The following is a 22,949-nucleotide window of genomic DNA, read 5'->3' on the forward strand; positions in this document are numbered from 1 at the left end:
TTGATATTCCATTCTCTTTGTAAAAAGACTTATGTAGAATTACTTCTGTGTAACATAATACCACATATTAAGTGCAGTAAAGCCATTTAAAAAATCTCTCAACATTTAAAAAAGTAAATTTAGCACTTGCTAGAGACACTAAATTCACACAGGACTATGATAATTTAAAACAGCAGTATACTATCCCTATGGATGTGGCAGAAACTACCTTCACGAGAGAAAGCTATCCGGTTTCCATGCCAATTCAAATCTTTTGCCTTTGAGACTATCAAAAAGAACCCAAAAAACGTTAATCAGTATCAATTGTAATGATTTTGGCCACATGGGCACTTATCCATTAGGAGGTAAATTGACCATTAAGTCATTAGACATTAGAGTCAGAGGACAATTACTCTGAACCTACACTAGATTTGAACTACCAATTTAGAGGTGAACGGTTCTGGATTTCATTACCATTTCTCTGAAAGATTTAGTTCCCCCACGCAGTGTCTTTCTTTTGGAAGGTCATGCTACCAAGTATCAATTTGCAGATTGTTGCTTCGATTTTGTTTTAATACTTTATGAGCTCTTATTTAGAGAGCTATAGGATGTAGTTTGGGACACATACATCAAACATGCTAGGGCTACAAACACTGATGTACAGTAATGCTGAAGTACTCCTGAAAGTCAATCATAACTTTTCCAATCATAATCTGTCAGACAGCCTCACTGCCCACGATTTGTTATTAAAAGCTATAAGTAGTCACCCACTCATTGATCACTCATGTCTATTGTCAAAGAACACTACTTAAGATCACTCTTTGAAGATGGTGGGCCAAATTTTCTGATGATGTAAACAAGTGTAGATCCATTGACTTTAATGGAATTTCACTCAATGACAACGGAAGAGAATTTGACCCTACTACTTTAAACAGAACATCGGAAGTATTGCTCTACTCTAAAAAATAAAGCCTTCATTCTCAATAAATACATTGAGGATCATCATTCCTTTATAGTACATGTGACGTTATTGACATGAACTGTGACCGTATAGATCATAGGGTCTTATGGTTGCACCAGGTCTTGTACAGAGGCGGCCAAGTGGGGTGTCTATGGAAAGGTTGTAATTTGCTGGGTTTGATTATGCTGTATGTATGTATGTATCATTTTTGTATTTGAAGTTATGAATATTGGCTACGTACTTGTATCTCGATGTGTTTGATTCTAAGTAGCCTCAGTGAAGCATTTGGTCAGCTTCTTGAGAAAGGACTATTCTCAGTAAGTGCCCAATCAAGAAACACTTAACTGACAATGGACTGTGGGAGACGCCAGTCCACATCTGAGCTTTCCTGGGAACGTTCAAACTAACATGTGAACAATGGCGTCAGCCTGCAAAAAGCTTAATCATTCGTGGACATGCGACTTGCCCAGGTGCTACAAACGCCATCATGTTGCATGTTGTGCCACCCACAAGAGAGAATATAAAAGGCCCTGGAAGCCTCTCCATTTTGTCTTCAGCTGGCTCAAGAGATGGCCTCTCCACCCCCAAGAGATGCTTGAAAGAAACTGGAACAAAGGACAGTAACTACAGGGATGTGAGTGATTGCTGGACCCAGACTAGGAGGGAGTCCAGTCTGTGAAAGAAGCTTACTGGAACATCTCTGGGGGTGAGATTTCATCCGTAATCAGTTTCTTAATACATTAGGCTTATACTTGCATGTTTTGTTTTATTTTGCTTGGTAACTTACTTTGTTCGGTCTGTTATTACTTGGAACCACTTAAATCCTACTTTTTATACTTAATAAAATCACTTTTGGGTTATTAATTAACCCAGAGTAAGTAATTAATACCTGGGGGAGCAAACAGCTATGTATCTCTCTCTATCAGTGTTACAGAGGGCAGATAATTTATGAGTTTATCCTGTATAAGCTTTATACAGAGTAAAACAGATTTATTTGGGGTTTGGATCCCATTGGGAGTTGGGTGTCTGGGTGCCGGAGACAGGAGCACTTAAGCTGTTTTCAGTTAAGTCTGCAGCTTTGGGGTGCATGGTTCAACCATGGGTCTGTGTTGGAGCAGACACGTGTGTCTGGCTCAGCAAGGCAGGGTTCTGGAGGCCCAAACTGGCAGAGAAAACAGGCTCAGAGGTAGTCTCAGCACATCAGTTGATAGTCCCAAGGGGATCTCTGTGACTGAACTCGTCACAGAGGGGACAGAAGGCTCTGCGCAAGGTTGCCACTGTGAGGCAAATCCTCAGCCAAAGCAGGGTTGCTCACTCAGCTGCCTCTCCAATGGATCTGGACCTCAACATCGGGCCCCTGACCCGCGAGCCTCCCTAGCTGCACAATCCACACCAGCTGAGTCAGCCGTCTCTGAATTGTGCCTAGGAAATAGCTGTGCATGCTCGTGCTCCATACCCTTCACTTCCTCACCCCCGTGTCCTGCCCCGACACCAAGTAGCAGCACCTCTTACCACCCGTGGAGGGTGATAAAAACACACCTATTCAGTGATGATTCCTCATTTGGAGATGTTACGATATAGATATTCAGGCCTGTCTGTAAAGGCCTGTACTCTAAGAATTTAGGTGTATTCTTATCACTTGGCTAGTTATAGAGGTATAAAAGAAAGAATCAAAATGACCATCTGCCAGTGTAAGGTCCTTCTCTTACTGTGACAGTCTGAGGCCCTGTTCTTAGGCTAAGGCCTTTGGCTAAGCAGCAGAGGCAGCCATAAGCTGGGAAGCAACTGGTCATCTCCTCACATTCCAAACTAGTCACACTGAAATAAGGTGCTATTGGGCTGTTAGAATACAATCCTGTCCTGATAGTGCCTATCACCTCCAGAGAAAGGGAAGTGCCTAGAAAATGGAAAAGGAAACTTAGTTTGATAGCATCCTGTCTGGCAAGAACTCACTTATCAATAGCTGGGATGTGAAATCCTCATTTCTCTGTTTGTTCTATCACTGTAGTCCCCATTGTTTGTCTGTACAATCTCTGCCTGGTTCTGTGATAGTTTGTCTGCTGTATAATTAATTTTGCTGGGTGTAAACTAATTAAGATGGTGGGATATAATTGGTTAAATCATGTTACAATATGTTCGGATTGGTTAGTTAAATTTCAGGAAAATGATTGGTTAAGGTATAGCTAAGCAGAACTCAAGTTTTACTATATAGTCTGCAGTCAATCAGGAAGTGAGTGGGTGGGTGGGGGGAAATGGGAACAGGGAATGGGGGTGGGGAATCTGGAATCATGTTTAGCTAAAGGGGGAAATGGGAACAGGGACACAGGTAAGCCTCTGTGGTGTCAGAGCTGGAAAGGGGAACACTAAGGAAGGAAACTGGAATCATGCTTGCTGGAAGTTCACCCCAATAAACATAGAATTGTTTGCACCTTTGGACTTCGGGTATTGTTGCTCTCTGTTCGTGCGAGAAGGACCAGGGAAGTAAGTGGGTGAAGGAATAAGCCCCCTAACAGGAGACTGATCAGTTACCCAGCATTTAATCCATTTAATGAATTCCAGGTTAATTTTTTCTCTCTCTATTTTTTTGATCAAAATGTTGCGCGGTACCAAGTCAGATGCTCTACAGAAGACTAAGTATATTATGTCAACACTATTACATTTATCAACCAAACTTGTAATCTCATCAAAAAAAGATAACAGGTTCGTTTGACAGATTCCCCTGGGAGAACTTTGCATGGAGCAAGAATAGAAAATGACTGGAGCAGAGGGTATTTACATTTGGATAGTTAGGCCATTTCCTCTCCTCTTCTGTCAACCGAAAGAAAACCAAGTGCTGGACGCTTTTCAGTGTTACAGACTGAACAAAGGCATTTAATAACTCAAAGTAGGATGATTTAATTACTGTTAAGATGAACGTGTGTGGCCTTGACAAGAAAAGACTGTGCAAGTTTTTTCCTCAGCCTAGTGACCCTAACTATGTACAGAAATTGTGTCAAGCAATTAAAAATAGTAATTAATCACACTGTTAATAATGGAATACTACTTACATAAATATTTTTGGATGTTTTCCACATTTTCAAATACGTTGATTTCAATTACAACACAGAATACAAAGTGTACAGTGCTCACTGTACATATATTTTTTATTATAAATATTTGCATTGTAAAAAACAGAAGAAACAGTATTTTCAGTTCACCTCATACAAGTATGGTAGTGCAATCTCTATCATGAAAGTTGAACTTACAAATATAGAATTATGTACAAAAAATAACTACATTCAAAAATAAAACAATGTAAAAGTTTAGAGCCTATAAGTCCACTCATTCCTACTTCTTGTTCAGCCAATCACTCAGATAAACAAGTTTGTTTACATTTGCAGGAGATAATGCTGCCTGCTTCTTGTTTACGTCACTTGAAAGCGACAGCAGGCATCCACATTTGTAGCTGGCATTGCAAGATATTTACATGCCAGATGCACTAAAGATTCATATGTCCCTTCATGCTTCAACCACCATTCTAGAGGACAAGTCCATGCTGATGATGGGTTCTCTCAATAAAGATCCAAAGCAGAGCGGATCGATGCATGTTCATTTTCATCATCTGAGTCAGATGCCACCAGCAGAAGGTTGATTTTCTTTTTTGGTGGTTCGGGTTCTGTAGTTTCCGCATCGTAGTGTTGCTCTTTTAAGACTTCTGAAAGCATGCTCCACACCTCATCCCAATCAGATTTTGGAAGGCACTTCAGATGCTCAAATCTTGGGTTGAGTGCTGTAGCTATCTTTAGAAATCTCACATTGGTACCTTCTTTGCATTTTGTCAAATCTGCAGCGAAAGTGTTCTTAAAATGAACAACATGTGCTGGGTCATCATCCGAGACGGCTATAACATGAAATATATGGCAGAATGCGGGTAAAACACAGAGCAGGAGAAACAATTCTCCCCCAAGGAGTTCAGTCACAAATTTAATTAACACATATTTTTTTAAAAAGAGCATCATCAGCATGGAAGCATGTCCTCTGGAATGGTGGCAAAAGCATGAAAGGGTATAGGAATGTTTAGCAGATCTGGCATGTAAATACCTGGCAATGCCGGCTACTAAAGTGCCATGAGAACGTCTGTTCTCACTTTCAGGTGACATTGTAAATAAGAAGCGGGCAGCATTATCTCCCGTAAATGTAAACAAACTTGTTTCTCTTAGTAATTGGTTGAACGAGAAGTACGACTGAGTGGACTTGTAGGCTCTAAAGTTTTACATTGTTTTGTTTTTGAGTGCAGTTATCTACATTTGTAAGTTGCACTTTCATGATAAAGAGATTGCACTATGGTACTTGTATGAGGTGAACTGAAAAATACTATTTCTTTTGTTTTATCATTTTTACAGGGCAAATATTTGTAATAAAAATAATACAAAGTGAGCAGTGTAAACTCTGTATTCTGTGTTGTAACTGAAATCAATATATTTGAAAATGTAGAAACACATCCAAAATATTTAATACATTTCAATTGGAATTCTTTTGTTTAACAGTGCGATGAAATCTGCGCTTAAATCATGATTAAAAAAATTAATCGCAATATTCATGTGAGTTAACAGCCCTAATAATGACATTAAAAAATAACCTACGTTAAGAGAATGTTACTGTTGCAAAGTCAAGCACTCAAAAGTTAGACAATGCCAGAAATAAGGCTTCCTGTGCATCCTCAATTCAGTGTCTTTGTTTATATGCATTATGATGCAATCTTTAATTACAAGATCACATATTTTTTCCATAGGACCCCTGCCTCCTTGAAGGCATAGTTCTCATCCCTGGCTCCCATCCATGTTCCTATTCCTGCCCCACCGTCTTCTGACCCCATTTTGCTCCTGCCTCTCCCTTCCTTCTCCCATCTCCTGCTCCCAACTACTCCCTTTCTACTCCAACCCCTCTAACTCTAGTTGTATTCTGGGCCTTAGTGTTTCTTAATGCTCCCAAATACATTGCATGTGCCATTTTTACAGCTGCTATGATACCCGTATTGAAAACAAACAGTGGTGGAAGGGGGTAAGGATGTTACTGGCTCTGGTTAAAAAAGATAGCCTGTTCAATAGGAAGAGGAACTCTAAATATGGCCATGAGAATTCTATAGCACAAAGGTAACACTTAAGAAAGAGTACAAGTGGGATTGGTTGCAGAGGCTGTATACCAAGTATACTATTTTAATAAGCAGAGTCTTACCTGAAACATATCTGTATCTTTATCATGTGTATACTCCACTACAACTGTCTGGTTTCTGGATAACGTATAAGAGATACTGTGCTGACCTTTACAGCTGATGGCCTGTTGAATAAGAGAACAAAAAGATATTTCCATTTCACATAAGTTTACTGTTAAACATTATAATCAGACTCATTTCACTAAATAAACACCTGACAATAATCCAGAAAAAAGAACAGTGTACTACAACATTCTATTACAAAGCTGAGTAAATCGACACACAAACAAAACACCTTAGTTCTTACAATGGCTTTTCGGATTCAAGAACTGTATCTGTTTGCTCCCTATGTATTTTAAGACTACAAGCGTAACTAATATTTGAGAAATTTAGATCCCCAGTCTACCAGGTTTGTTTTTGAAATTTCATCATGGGCCTAAAATTACTACCCCTCAGAATCCTGGCATCCATATACCCCATCTTCCTTTGCACAAAAACAAAAAAGAAAAGAAGACACCACACTTAAACTAGATTTATTTTTTATTAAAAAATTAATTTTATTCAATTTTTAGCAAGAGTTATCTAAAGCTTAAATAGCATCAGTGATTCACTGTTTTTATACATATAAAGTTTAAAGTAGTAACTCATTTGAAACAAAATGATTTTTAAGCTTTCTGAATTTACCAGAATAGCATTACATTGAATATACAATGTAACCATTATAAAAAAATATGAAAAAACCAAGTCCGGCAGATAACGGGATAATACATTAACTGCATACAAGTTCATACTCATTTCTAAAGAATATCCAGTGCAAATAATACTTGACTTTTTCAGAACACTTTTCAGCCTCATATCAAAGGACAAAGTACTAAGAAATTATTTTTTCTCAAATTTTCAGAAGGGGGTACTAACGCAAGTGAAACACCAACTAACTTATGATCAGTGACACAAGACCATTAGAATCTAAAAATTACATCTTCCAAAACAAAACAACCAGCCAACATTAACTCATTCCAGATGAAATATAGTTTTTTAGTTTGTAAAGACTGAACAGTTTGGCTCAAGTTATTGAGATCAGCATAGTCTGCAGAATTAATAGTTATTCAGCACGCAGATGCATCTATATAAATAGAATTTCTGCAGCACAGAGTACATGTACCAATAGAATGGAAATTTAAGTCGGTTAAAAATGCCCAAGTTCAACACTGGTCACAACTCTAAAAGATGATGCCATAATTAATTAGATCAACCGATGTTTAAAGAGATCATCTATCACACTGGTGATTTATTCATATTTCTCTTGATTTACAAAATGACAAGTATCCAATATGGAAATGGATAGTTAAATTGAGCAGCTTGGTATACTTTTCTTTATTGCTTCAGATAGTGAAATAAAGTCCCTGAAAATTGTTTTGAGACTTTCTAACTGATCCCAAAGCAATAGAGTTGATTTCTTAAATGAGCCACAAAAAGCTTTTTGGAGTACCATTAAACGTCTGAGAAAGCCACAGAAAACACGGAAACAGCAAAGTCTAACATTCCAGACTTAATTTTTTTTTTTTTTTAAATCACACTATTGTAAGGAAGAAGAAATGCATCCCATTGTTCCAGGTGAACATGTTTAGCCATATTTCAGTTTCATGGAATACAACTTACAACATTAAAGAGGTTACAAGATTTCAGGCTATGATGTTTTGTTTTATGAATGGACAAAAACTGGACCATTTTTAATTATGAATTTATACATGCACAGTAATCACTGATAAGCTAATTTCTCCATAGATTTATGCAATCTATCCCACGTAATTATAACTGCTATAATGTATAAATAAATTACAGAAGTTCCATGCATTTATAACTTTACATTGATCATAACTGTCTCACCATTTGTTGTAGTCACCTGTTATCTATTTAGGTCCCATCTTGCCACTGAAGTCATTGGGGCTCTATACAAGTCAGCAGTCTGCCAGCATATCAAAAACTGCAGGATTGGGCCTTAGACTGTAAACTGTTTAGGGCAGAGACAATCTTTTACGTTTTGTACATACAACACTTAGCATAATAGGGTCCTGAGCCCTGACTATGGTCTGTGGGTGCTACTGCAGTATAAATAAAATAGTGAAAACAACGTATGTAACATAAATCATACAACTTTTAAACACAGAAAGCAGCAAAGTTTAATATACATAACCACATTTACAAACGTGAAGACAAATTTAGTATATAAATATATTACAAACATTAATAGGGGTTGGAAAGATTAATGACCAACTCTGGAAACACAAGTCCTATCGGTCTCAGAGCTAATGGGCACTTTATATAGTGCTGTCTCTAACTGAAAGAGCAAATCAAGTGAACTTTTAGCCTAGACCGCTAAACTAGTCTGATTTTTTTTTTTCCAGCATACCATTCTACTGCTGTCAACGTAAAGTATGTTTTTTACTTCTGTAACATACTATGGACCTTTACAGGTACTAATTATGTGGCATAGATTGCATAAATCTAATCAGAATTTTGGCTCCTTTAGCATGTCTAATCGTTATTAGACTGACCCTGACCAATACTTTCTCCGAAAAAAACTAGGCCAGGACATGCCTATAAGTTATTTTTATCTCCATTCCTCCAGCCATTAGATTAGAATCCAGCCCTCACTAGTCACAAAGCAGTCTAACGCAATCTGAAAAACAAATCCTTTTGATGTATGAGCTGTAATATTAGGCCCTTCATAAATGTCACCATATTCCAATGAATCCTATACCACACGCTCACTAATGCATTACGGCTTTAATTCCCGAACTCTCATTTGGTTCCTATTAGCATTTACTAGGTGACCTGAGCTGTAGACACCTTATTTTAGACCCATATACTAGCTACTTTAGAAGCTGGTTTACCTGAAATTACTTTTAGACTAACTCATAACCTCGGCTTTAGAAAAATTAATTAATATTGCCAAAGGCTGTCATTTTCTTCAGATTTGAGAAATGAAAATCACATCTGAAGTAATGTATCTAGCAATGGATGCACCTTTTCAATCTGTTATATCAGCAGGGTTTTTCTCCCCCTTCCATTGAAAAACTGAATTTAGCAGTGTATTTCCTGGTATTGTATAACTCCTTTTCAAAATGCTCAGAAATTGTTCCAAGTGTACAAGACATACTTTCCACAGTGAATACAGCCCAGGCAGTTGCTCCAGTTCACAGAAATTTTCATATGTATTTTTACTACTTGCCTTAGAAAGCAATTGGCCACTAAAGTAAAACTGTTTGTTTCCAGTAGCACCCAGTGCATCGGGCACTGTACAAGCACAGAAAGGTACAGAACCTACCTAACAACTTGCACTAAGGGCCTTTGCGGTTTGTGCTTTTAAGCTTTCCACCACAACCATGAAGGACAGTTTATTTCATTTAAAAAAAATAAACACAGTGGAGATTGTGACATCATTGTACTGCTCCAGGAGTTGGCGTTTTGAGAAAACGCACTAAATATCACAAAATCTGTGATAGATTTGCAAAAGTTGGCATCTGATTTAATTCACTACCCAAAAACTTCATTAATGTAGCGCCTCAATACTTCCTAGAACATCAACCACACCTATAGCTAAACCTCTGAAAACCAGGAAATAGCGAGACTTAAAGGTGCACATGAGCCCTGCAACCTTAATTCTGCCCCTTGGAGCTGGCAAGAGTTACTTTGGAGGGGAGAGGGGGGATGTAGGATAAGTTTGTTTCTGCCAGGGCTGCCCTATAATAAGCAGACATCAGGAGTAATGAAGTAATGTGCCATTTTATGTTCTGTGGTGTGTCCCACAACTGTATTCTCTCATTTGTCTGCATGCACTCCAACTGCCCTACATTGTGTTAAGGACAGCTATATTGACTGGTGCAGGGATTACTTGCAGCAGGTTGCCACAGTGCATGCTGAAACATGAAGAAAGGTGCATCTGCCCCCCTTCGCAGATGCCAGAGATCATGGACGGCTCATTTCTGTGGGGAGATGCATTGGTTGTGCAAGAAGAACACAAAAGCCTGTTTGCCATGGAGATCTGAAGCAGTTAGTGCACTACAGGTCAGAGTCAAGGGCACGTGATGTTCCAGAGGGAATCCTTAGGACATGGGGTGCTAACATCAGGCAACTTTGGTTTGGGAAGTGGTTGAGCAAAGTCTCGGTGTAGCCCTTAGGGTATGTCTCCACTGCAGTTGGAAGCAATCTTCCCAACCTGAGCAAACAGACGTGTGTTAGCAGGGCTCACACAGGTGAACTAAAAATAGCTGTGTAGACATTACAGGTTGGTCTCTGAAGTCACAACATCTACATATCTATTTTTAGCATGCTAGAGGGAGCCACGCCTGCAAAAGTTTATCTATCCAGGCTGCGAGGCTTGCTCTCAGCTACAGTGTAAACATACCATGCAGTACGTGTGGCACCTTAGAGACTAACAAATTTATTTGAGCATGAGCTTTCGTGAGCTGCAGCTCACTTCATCGGCTGCATGCATCCAATGAAGTGAGCTGTAGCTCACGAAAGCTTATGCTCAAATTGGTTAGTCTCTAAGGTGCCACAAGTCCTCCTTTTCTTTTGCAAATACAGACTAACACGGCTGCTACTCTAATATCATGCGGTGTTCACAAAGCCTGCTCTAAATACAACCTTTGCTTTAGTGAGGACACAGTTTGACAGGCTTTTCCTACACTATACCGTGTGCTCCATCCTGCAGTGCTCCATATCGTCTGGAAGGACAGAGTGCTGTGTTGTCTGTCAGGGCAAGATGGGACATCACTCAGAAGGAAGAATCCAGGTTGTGGGGTGGGGCTGATGTATACCTTCTGGAGAGGTACAAGGCAGTGCCGGTCAACCTTAACTTCAATACAGAGTTCTGAGGTAGTGAATTTCCTCTTTTTGATGAAATGGTGATAGTGCAGGAGGTACAACTGGCACGTACCTCTGGGTACGGAGGCTAAAGGGACACACCACTGCTACTCAACTACCAACTCTGCCCTCTTTCTGGCCCTTCCGGGACTCCCGTACTGCTCCAGGAGGCAAGTGGAGGAAAGAAGGTGGAAACTAACAGGCTCTGAGGAGCACATCTACCAAATAGATGCAGCAAGGGGGAGTGGAGCAGAGCCCCAGACGCTGTATTCCACTTTGAGGATTAGAGGGAAGGGGTTCTGCAAAACCTTCTGGATCATGGGAGAACTGAAGAGATATGAACGGATCCAGTCACCCCTATAGGTTCTCTTCTCCTAGAGTCTTAGCCCCTATTATGGGATATCCATTTTCAAGACCATCTTGCTATCCATGTTTTTTAAAGCAATTTGACTATGAGCTGCTTGTACTGTATCTGAGGAATTCCTTGACCAAATGACCCCAAGTTTACACCCAAGTAGGATTCCCCTACCCCTACTCCTCCTGTGACATACTAATATTTGAGACTCTCACTATGCATGCATGTGGATTTTAGAATACTTTATTAAAATCAGCTCCTTATTAAGAGGGCGTTAACTGAGTACCCCCTGACTAAATAACCCCCCCGACACGATGGACTCTACCCTTGCCCCTAACATGGGTAGCACAACCACTGGTATGGTTGCATCAGTATTTCCATTTTTAATACAGGTGAAAAAAAGTTGTACAAAAATTCTGTTTTGGGTTAGAGTATTATTTTAAAATGTATATTACTCTCCGTATTAGTGCATGGGGGAGCAATATCGATTGAAGTTTGATATGACTTTCAAAGAGGGGCACATGACTTAAGTGTTATTTCTTTCAGACCCTTTTTTCTATGAACCACACCTACTTGAAGGATGAAATTGGTAAGCGTGAATCCTTCGTTTGCATAGAGTTAAAGAGAAATAGGGAAAGGAGATTTTAGCTAGTGAACAAGGGATGGTGAAAAAGGTAAAATTAACATATTCCCAATGGCCATGAATCCACAAGTCAAAGCTAGTGTAGATTTTGGTACTGGAAAAGCAAATTATAGCAATGAAATTTTGTCCAAGTCAGAACAGAATCTCCTGACCATTTTATACCGAAGTATTTTTTTCATGCAACACACTGTCAACCTCTGGAACTCCTTGCGAGAGCGTGTTGTGAAGGCCAATACTATAACGGGGTTCAAAAGGGAGCTAGATAGATTCGTGGAGGATAGGTCTATCAATGGCTATTAGCCAGGATGAGCAGGAATGGTGTCCCTCGCCTCTGTTTGCCAGAAGCTGGGATTGGGTGACAGGACATGGATCACTTGATGATAACCTGTCTGTTCATTCCCTTTGGGGCACCTGCCATTGGCCACTGTCAGAGGACAGGATACTGGGCTCGATGGACGTTTGGTCTGACCCAGTATGGCCGTTCTTATGTTCCTATTTAAAACTAGGAATTTCTCTTTTTGCAAATACAGACTAACACGGCTGCTACTCTGAAATCTACCAATTATGACATGGTTTAAAATAAAATTCCTTTCAATTAATATAATCATACTATTTGTACCTAAAGAGTGATGGTTTGCAGGTTTTTTATTCCATAGTAATGTAAAAACTAAACCTCAATTACCCAGAATTATTGCTTCTATAGTACTAGACTACAATAAAGCTGGAAATGTATACTGACTTATGATAGCAGACAAAAAAATTATACTTAATAGCTGTAACCTTTGGCAAGAGAACATTGTCATGGAAACTTCATGGGCTTTGTATGCATAGAGAGGGAGGGGAAAAGTGCCCATATCAACCAGAATCTGAGTCACAGCTGTTTAAAAAAAGTCTCTCCATCTGCTTCCTATTCAGCCACATACCAGTTCTTTTCATGTTATTGCTTCCCTTATAAACAGAAGGAGTGAGTGTTTACATTAGCATTACAACGAGGTCTTTAAGCTTAAGGAATTTCAGCCTACTGTGCACATGTTATCTGGGTATCCACACTAACACCTCCTGAGCCTTTAACCTCTCAGCTGTCAAAATTTTCCCACCAACAGCTAAATGAATATCTTGAAACATTCATGAGATTGCCCTCAGACAAAGGGTTAGCAAATCCACACAGAAAAAAAGGAAAGGAAAGGAGATGCCGCTAACATGAATATGAACAAAAACCAGGTTTTTAAAACAGTTGCATTTATTGAACATTTTCCTCACAAGAAATATTTGCAGAACTAGGCAAATCTGTATTAAAATTAAATGGGCAAAAAAACCCTGTGCACAAATTTGTTAACTCCAACATTTACTGAAGAGATTTCAATGTAGCTCATGGTCATTTTCTAAAACCAAATGATAATCAGCCTAATAGTTAAAATGATTCAATAAATCCCTAAATTTGAAACACTGTAAAAGGAAGATTTTTTGCTGTTTCTGGGCCATGTACAGTCCGGGTGTAACTTGCACCAGGGCTAAATTTGACTCCCTGTCAACATGGTACAACATGGTACAAACTATACATGGGACAAATGTGGCTAAAAGGGACTTTGAACTAGTTTTGTATGAATGTAATTCTGGCAATGTTGTATTTCCTTAAAGAAGGGTATTCATATTGCATTTACAGATACTACTGTTATAGGTTACTACACAAAGCTGCTGAACTAAATATTCCTTTGGAGTCATCATCAGGTGATTTCTCATGTAACAGAATTCACTTAAGAAGAACAGTGATAAACCCCATACGATTCAATGGGGCAAGCTCACCACATCTGGAGCCTGGCAATGTATTGTCGTGATTAAGTAATGGATTCTCAGTTCCTTTAAATGTCATACCTGACATAGCTACTGTGACTGAGTTTGCAGGCAAATGGATTTATAGCCCTACAAACCACCTAAGTCTGGTGACTGAAAAACAATCCTTCAGTGAAACCTATGGAACGTGGAAGCAGTTGGTATTCGCTAGAATTAGGGTTGCTAGGCACCCAGTTTTCGACCAGACCATCTGGTTAAAAAGGGACCCTTGCGACTCTGGTCAGCACTGCTGACCGGGCCTCTAAAAGTCCAGTCGGCGGCACAGCAGGGCTAAGGCAGGCTCCCTGCCTGCGCTGGCTCCGCACGGTTCCCAGAAGAACTCAGACTGACTTTTCTCTAAATACACAGCTCTCTTCAGTGATTCACCAGCAGAATGAATTATAAGATATCACACCAAAGAAGAGCATATGATCCACAATAGAACTAGTAAGAATGCCCCTAGAGGGAGGAGAGAAATCGTTACAAACTGAGTGTACAAGAGATAGGAGGAGATGTGGGTTTAAGAACTGCAGGTCATTGCTGAAGTTTACAAAATCATTTAATAAAAACAAATGACCACCAGCCTAACACACTAGGGTTTAACTGTGTCAGAAGATCTGTCTCTCCTCCCAAGTGTTTCAAATATAGAGAGAAAATTTTAAGGGCATTAGTCTCTTCCCCCTTTTCTCACTACCAAACCATTTTTTCCTCTCCTTCCATCTCCTACCAAATGACCTTCTCTCTCCTGTGATGCTGGCAGACCAATTGCCAGCTCATGCCAAGCCCCTTAGACCTCACTGAACACTGACAAATGCATAGCTGGAAACCAATCTGTTTCACTGTGTGTTAGCATTGTTGAGAGATATTAGATTTGTAAAAATGTGTCTAGTGTTTAAACTTTATGAAATGCTTGTAAGTGGCTGTATGCATTAATCTTACTTATAATATCTGTATCCCACGTTATAAGGTAATGTTTAAGTGTTTGCTCAGTAACTAAGGGCTTGGCTACACTTGCAAGCTACAGTGCAATAAAGGAGCCCCAGGCACACTAGCTCACTACCTGTCCACATTGTCAAGGCACGTAGAGCGCTCTGACTCTGCAGCTACAGCGCTGCTGGTACTCCACCTTGGCGAGTGGAGTAACGTTTGCTGCGCCCCCGCTGGAGTGCTGCAGCACCAGTGTGAACGAGATGCTGCATTACTGCACTCTGATCAGCCTCCGGAAACTTCCCATAATCCCCTTAAGTCAAGTGGCCACTCTTGTCATTGTTTTTGAATCACTGCAGGAATGCGGATATGCCCTTTGAAAGCTCCATTTCTGACAGCCGGCTGCTTATCTGCTCCGAGACAAAGAAAGCCATTAGTGTGGAATGCTGGGGGGAGGGGGGGAGAAGGGGGTCTGCTGCTATCTGAACTTACAAGACAGCATGCTGACATGCTCTCGGCCCCCCCAAAAACCCACACTCTCCCCCCATACATACACACAACCAACGTTCCACCCCACCCCACCCCATTTGAAAAGCACGTTGCAGTCACTTGCATGCTGCGATAGCTGCCCACAATGCACCGCTCCCAATGCCGCTGCTGGAGCCTTCGGCCTAGCCGTTCCTATACGGGTGCCTCGTAACTAAGTAACTATTTGTCCTAAAGAGCATCTCCTAAATGAACATTTGTTTTCTCCCTTTTCTCGAAATAAGTGAGATGGCCACAGATAGCCATAGAATTTAAGAGGCAACAAAGCAGTTTTCCATAAAGAAACTTATTTTTTAGAAGTTATTTCTGGGAGTTATATTTTACAGAAAAGGAGTACTTGTGGCACCTTCGTGAGCTACAGCTCACCTCAGCTTATGCTCAAATAAATTGGTTAGTCTCTAAGGTGCCACAAGTCCTCCTTTTCTTTTTGCGAATACAGACTAACACAGCTGCTACTCTGAAACCTGTCATATTTTACAGAGCGATTCCCTAACATTACATGGTAAAGGTTTGCTGGACAAATTCTGCCTTATCCGTGGTCTCCTGAAGGGACAGTGTTATTCTTAGAATAATCCTGTTACTCATCCAGGAGGGGCAGGATCTTCTCCTTGAAGGATACACACCTAGAAACTCAATACCATGGCATACGAAGCTGTACTTTGAGATATGGCCCAAAACTTTGCGCCACTACAAGAGTCACTACAATAACTGCAGTATAAGCAGGGTACACTAACCATCAGAAAGTTTTTCCAGCTACCTGTAGAGAAGACAGAGAGCTATTAATGCATAGTATACATCAAGAACAAAGCAGTGAATGCATCCTGAGGGCACGACTGTCCTTGAGAAACATGGATGTTCTCCTCTCAGAGTGTATCAGGCACACACTTACATGAAGTCACCAGTCAGAATCCTTAAAAAAGGGAAGAAAACTGAAGTGACAATGTAAGTTCCTCAAGTGACTTTTACTGATAAAGTACATTGGAGATTTTGTACAAACTGTACATGAGCAATGTGTGTTCCAGTGAATCAGCAGCATCTAGGAGCACTGATAAAGCCACCACTACTGGCATGCAGTCTTAGTATACTAATGAGATGAGACGTTTCAGATCTTTCTGCAGCTTCCAGACACTATATATTGAATCTGACAGAGTGATTTTATATTAAGACAGCCAAAGACTCTCTGGATAGTTACCTTAACACTGAAAAGTGTTGAGCAGCTGCCCAAAAATCTCTCATGAGAAATAAAAATAGATATGAACCTACCCTTGCCAACAATACTGATTGTTTACAGAAATAGTTTAATAAAACAGAACTGTTACATACCAAGAGTGAAGGAACTTTTCCCTCACACACTCCCAGCAACTCAATTAGATTGTTAAGGCTTTTATCTTAGGAATAAGGAATTTTATGTTGCTACCTACTACTGAAGAAAATTCTCTTCATAAAACAAAGTCAGTTTCAACAGATTCATTCAATGAAACTTAAATTCTATTGAAACTGGTCCTGTCATTAAATAACTGCCAAATTTGACAGTATTTCTTAGTTTATATTTAGACTTGCAAGGATTAATTCTTATTCCTCAAAGTCCATAAATGTTGATTTCACCATACATACACAAATTGACAACTGAAATCTACAAATAGGCAAGATAAAAAACACTGCTTGAGAACTTTTGATTTGAGTTTGTTTTAAGGATATTTAATTTGTGTATTTTGACATGTGAAGTTGACAATTTATATTTTAATGGTTATAAAGCTTTAACTTTTTGAATGTCAATATCTGTCATTAAAGACATTGTCTGTCCCAACAATTGTGAACATTTAAAACAAATCAAAAAGATTTCAAAATGCTTATTAACAAACATCAATACTATCAGTCAAAATTAGAGGGGAAAAATAAAGATCAAATTCTGCCAAGCCTATTCATATTACACACTGAGTTAAAAGAGAACTCTCTCAAAACAGACCAGACTGCTACAACAGTTGTTGAATTAAATTTGTGGTGAAAAAGGTCAGAGATGATGTAACATGCATCAATATAGCTAAGCAAGACTTGTGTGGGGCTTTTCAGTTTTCTTACAGAAAGAAGCAAAAAGGTTGTCTATTAGTTTTAAGGGGCAGAGATAATGAGACAATAAGAAAGAAACCGCTACTGTGCTATTTTTCTTTGGGGAAGAAGGGCATCCCCATCCATATTTTATCTGCCCTCCTCCTTGGCCCTGTATTGCTGTGACTTTTCCCCTGAAACACAAATTTCCAAACACAAACATCCAAAGTTGGATGGATCTTCTATACCCAGTCAAGAAGACTTTACATACAAGCAAGGAGATCACTACTAGATCACTTAGGGAGGGAACAAATTAACTTGGGGTAGATTCTGGAGCAAACTCTTTATACAAAAGACCACAATGACTTCAAAGTGAATTCCAAACACATAGTTTCCAGTATCAGCATTTGTTTCCAACTATGCCTTGTAAGACAGTATCACACTGCCAGTCAGCTACTATACTTCTAAGTATCTCCTTGCTCCATAACAGGATAGTACCTTCTGACCTTTCTGAAAGAGTCACCCCAAATCATACCCCTAGAGGCATTTAACCAATTTTAAAAAGTCATTGGAAAAATGGTCTAAAACCAATGTTAGAGAATCAGGCTCACAATCTCAGTATCTCTATACAGAAAACAGAGCACACACACACACCAACCAAGTGATTACTCAAAATTTTCATATCTTATCAAAGAACTTCTGCTACACATTTAACTTTGACCAATCACACAAGTATCCAGGATGTGCACACATACATTTTCACATGAACTCATAAAAAGAAAAGGAGTACTAGTGGCACCTTAGAGACTAACCAATTTATTTGAGCATAAGCTTTCAAACCTGATTGAAGATAAGGTTGCGTATTACAGTGTAATTTTTCACTGTGTTTAGTGTGGTAGCACTGTTTCAATGACAGCGAGCATAGTAGAAAGGAATTGGTGTGAATAATTATTGCTACAGTATAGTGGATGAATGGTTGGAAACTGGTAATGGTTTTTTGGGGGTGGAGGGAGGGAGAATTGCACTTGTCCTTGCTTTCTAGAGAGTTGTTTTTTTTTTTTAACAATACAAACACCCACATCAAAAGGTAGAATTAAAAGTAGCTGAAGAATGTAGAAAGGTATATGGCCCAAGGTCCTCACCTCAATTTTTTGTTTTTTGGCTAAGTTGTTAACTGCTAGCTTCATAATGAGAGAGACAAAAGGTGGGCGAGGTGATATCTTTTATTGGACCAACTTCTGTTGGTGAAAGGGACAAGCTTTCAGGACACACACACACACACACACACACACACACACCCCCTTCTTCAGACTGGGAAAGGAACTCCTAGCATCCCTGCTAGATACAAGACGGAACAGATTGTTTAAAAGTAGCTAGCACATATTCAAGGTAGAGTGGCCCACTAACACCTCTGCAATATTAGGACAAAAAGAGGGTATTTGTTCGCTATAGATTGTTGGAATAAGCCATAAATCCAGTGTCTCTGCTCAGTCTATGATTTTTGGTGTCTAGCAGAGTAATTAAATTTAAGCTCCCAGATTCGTCTTTTGAAAGCTTGCCTCTCTCACCAACAGAAGTTGGTCTAATACAAGATATTACCTCACCCACCTCGTCACTCTAATATCCTGGGACCGACATGGCTACAACCACACGCATATAGCTTCATAAGATATTAAATACTATGCTACTAGTACAAGACTCAATAACATTAAGTCTAGGAATTTAACGCACATAAAATTAAAGTGAACAGTCTTATTCAAAAGTCGTATGTTAACATTTGGAGCAAAAAAAAATATTTCCTTAAAAATCCAGTTTCTTAAAAACCTCTAGCTTTAAAAAAAATGTAATATTCAAACCACGCAGATTTGCTGTAAACTAAAATTCTAGGTTTTCACTTTCTACCACACGACACTAGATGAAGCATATCCAAAAGCCACCATACTGCTTCTCTCTCCTATACAGTTAGAGCTCTGAATATAGTTAAAAAAAAATCAGTTCATCTTTAGACATCATCTAAAGTGGGATTTCCAAGCACCTTCCACTCAAAGTAACAGAGATTAACAAACTACTATCAAAGTTATACATTTCACATAAATATATGAAATAAAATACAAATAGCAATAAGCTAGTCAATTTATTACCATAAGCTAGTCAGTTTAGCCCTTTCTTGGGTCAGCAGAAAGCACAAAGGGGAACCTGCTGCAGGAAAGTATTCTGATATTTTCTTCAAAATCTCCTTTTAACATAGAGCTCAAGTTCTTCTATATTCTAGCACAGTAAAATAAACTCCTAAACTTGGAAGCCCAGTTACAAAAAACCTTACAGCACAAGACAAAAATAATCCCAATGCAAAATGGTTTAGTGACTATTTTTGGATGTCTTCTAGTTTCTCCTAAAACCATGTATCCATTAGGTTTTCGCTTTAATGTTGCGCCAAACATCAGCAGTTAACAAAGAAGAATATTAACACGCCGAGTACAGAGTGTGCTTTTGCAGAATACAAACAAACTGTTCTAAATAAGATCATTTACAAGCACAGGGGACCTATTATATATAATTATGAAGTAAAGGCAATCTTGATCTTTGTAGGAGGAAGAATGTTTAAAAAAAAGAGACTCGGCAAGATGTAATTTGAACAATAGAATACGTTTAATCAGAACTGCTGCTTCCATGTGCAAGTCCCTTAGGCAGGCACTGGCCAGTAGAGTCTACAGAGTTTGCTCCCCAGGTTGAAGCGATTTAAATCATTGAATTAAATATGATTTAAGTCACTTGATATTTCTAAGGCATCAAATCTAAATCAGGTTGAGGCTTTGTAATTTAAAAATTTGTACTATTGCAACTTTACACCTTAATTTGTTAAATTTTAAACTACTTTTTTAAAATGCCTCTAGCGGATCTTTTGACTTTTTCAAAATTGCTATAACTAACTACTCCCCACAAAGTATTGAATATCAAGATCCTGATCCTGCAAATACTCTAACAGGTACTTAACCTTATTCACACAAATAGCCCCACTGAAGTCAAGTACTCGTGTGCTTAAAGTTAAGCATGTGCACAAGTCTGACATTAAAAATATAAAACTTTGTTGCCAAACAAAATCTTTGCAATTGCAGAACAAAAATTGCTTCACTGTTAACAGCTAATGTACAGAAAGTATAAACTCCAGAATTATTGTGAACTTTTTAATGCATAGACTAAAATTTTCAAAAACAGCTGCCTACAGTAAACACTCAGAAATCCATATTTAGGCACTTAAGGGTGGAATTCAAGAGCACCAAAGGCCCATCAATGTCAAACTGCAATGGTGGAGTATAGTCTGATCAAAGCATTTCAGCTTTCTTAACTTGTGCAAGTTAAATATTTATTAGATGGTGATGCTGGGCAACTAGAGCACGGGTTATTTGCTCATCAATTATGCACTGGATTCGTCTTTCAACATTGAAAAATATTTCAAGCAACAAATGTCCCAGTAGGAAAAACGTCTGTAAAAACGGAAGTTTTACTAACTATTAAAAAACTAGATTGTAAACTTTGGGGGAAGGAACTGTCTTTTGTCCTGTGTTCACACCGTGAATAGCACAGTTGGTCCTGGTCCATGACTTGTGCTAATGCAATACAAATAACAGAACTACTAACCATTCACTTTAGTAATTTAAAACTATAGGATGGAAAGAATAGAAGTGTCAGATTTTATTTGCACATTAAAAAGGGATTTTAAGTTAAAAAGAAACCAAAACAAAAAAACGGATGGTCTACCCCTGATGTCCCCACCTCCTTAATTCAATTTCATGGATTCAAAATGGACGATTCCACTTCATCGGAGCAAACGAAGTACAAATATTTGTACCAGTTTTCCATCACAGGCATGAGCAGCAGTATAGGGACTAATGTATACTGAGCGCAAGTATTTTCAGCACCATGTCATGCAGCCTAAAGTGTAATTAGCACTTACACCGTTGCAAGCACCTCTACTGCTGCATCAACAGATCTTAATGTAAGCAAAAGATGGGAGTTTCCATGTAGCAAAGCTGAGCCACAAGCTTCCCACCCACCCCACCTCAAATTAAAGCCAAGACCCTAACTCAGGGGATGCACTATTGGAAGCTCTGCTACTGATTTACTGACACACACTGGGCAAGTTGCTTAGAGCTTGTCTACAGAATGAGTTAGCATGCAGCAAGTCATGGTGCAAGTCTATAGAGCACTATCCTGCCATGCACTAGGTGGCCATGTGGATCCTGCTACCATGCACTAAAAATCAGGTAGCGCACCTTGAAGTACTTCCACTTCAAACGCTAATATTCGCACTGTGACTTGCCACACACTAGCTCTCCATATAGACAAGCGCTTAGTTGTTTATGCCAGTTTAACTGTACAATGAATTTACTACTTACCTATGTCTCAGGAGTGATACAGGTTATTGTTATTTATTATTTATATTATAAATAGTAGTGCATAGGAGCCCCAATCAATGCCCTCAGCAGGCAACGCTTAGGGATGACTGATTAAACCAGATGGAGCAGCTAAAAAAGAAAGGATGATGCACAGAATATATACAATTCATTGACCTCAGGTTACTTAGCCTGTTCAATATTGTTTAACTTCTGATTTCATTAATTTACTCTAAAATTTAATTTAGGGTTGTCACCTTTCTAAATACTGGTAACCGGACCCCCGAGGCCCACCCTTTCCCTGTCTCTTCCCCCAACAGCCCTGCCACTGCTCTGCCTCTTCCCCTAAGCCCCACCCCCTTCTCCATCTCTTTCCCCCCCAAGGCCCTGTCCCAATTGCTTGCTCCTCTCACTCTCTGTGTCACTTGTTGTATCGTCTCAAGGAGCCTGCCTGCAGGCAGAGGGCGGCCCCGGTTGAGCAAGGGCTGGCATGGGTTAGTGACCAGACACCAGCTTCCACCCCACAGTAACTGGACTTTTGGTTCAGGTGCCATTTAGGGTTGCCAGATCCCAAAATCCCCAAACACCTGACAACCCTAAATGACACACGGACACAGAAGCCAAAAACCAGACTGTTTGGGTAAAACTGGATGGGTGGCAACCCTACCCTATTCCCTTCTCTTCCCCTGCCCCATCCTCCATCTGCTTCCTCTCCCCACCCTATCCCCTTTCCTCTCCACACTGCCCCCTGCCCCTATCCCATCCCCCTTCGTTCCCCACTGCCTCTTCCCCCACTGTAACAATGCTGGTTCTGGCAGGACCCAACTGAGAGTGCCAATTCAGGATAAATTGCTTAAAGCAGGGCAGTTACAGCCTAAGGCTGGGGTTTTTCCACCTCTAAGCCCTGGTCTACACTAGGACTTTAGGTCGAATTTAGCAGCATTAAATCAATGTAAACCTGCACCCGTCCACACGATGAAGCCCTTTATTTCGACTTAAAGGGCTCTTAAAATTGATTTCCTTACTCCACCCCTGACAAGTGGATTAGCGCTTAAATCGGCCTTGCTGGCTCGAATTTGGGGTACTGTGGACACAATTCGACGGTATTGGCCTCCGGGAGCTATCCCAGAGTGCTCCACTGTGACCGCTCTGGACAGCACTCTCAACTCAGATGCACTGGCCAGGTAGACAGGAAAAGAACCGTGAAC

The 22,949-nt window shown here is 39.7% G+C and overlaps 1 protein-coding gene across 3 annotated transcripts in view; it reads right to left on the reverse strand.

Moving 5' to 3' along the window:
• The window catches only part of PELI2 (pellino E3 ubiquitin protein ligase family member 2), a 230,911-nt gene that overhangs the window by 16,589 nt on the left and 191,373 nt on the right, over nt 1–22,949 (reverse strand). For all 3 annotated transcript variants that reach the window (XM_073350039.2, XM_073350041.2, XM_073350038.2), the window contains one exon: nt 6,155–6,256. In XM_073350039.2, the coding sequence (XP_073206140.2) occupies nt 6,155–6,256 (102 nt within the window). The remainder of the gene's footprint in view (nt 1–6,154; nt 6,257–22,949) is intronic.

The sequence above is a fragment of the Lepidochelys kempii genome, chromosome 6, assembly GCF_965140285.1.
Source record: "Lepidochelys kempii isolate rLepKem1 chromosome 6, rLepKem1.hap1, whole genome shotgun sequence".
Taxonomy (NCBI): domain Eukaryota; kingdom Metazoa; phylum Chordata; order Testudines; family Cheloniidae; genus Lepidochelys; species Lepidochelys kempii.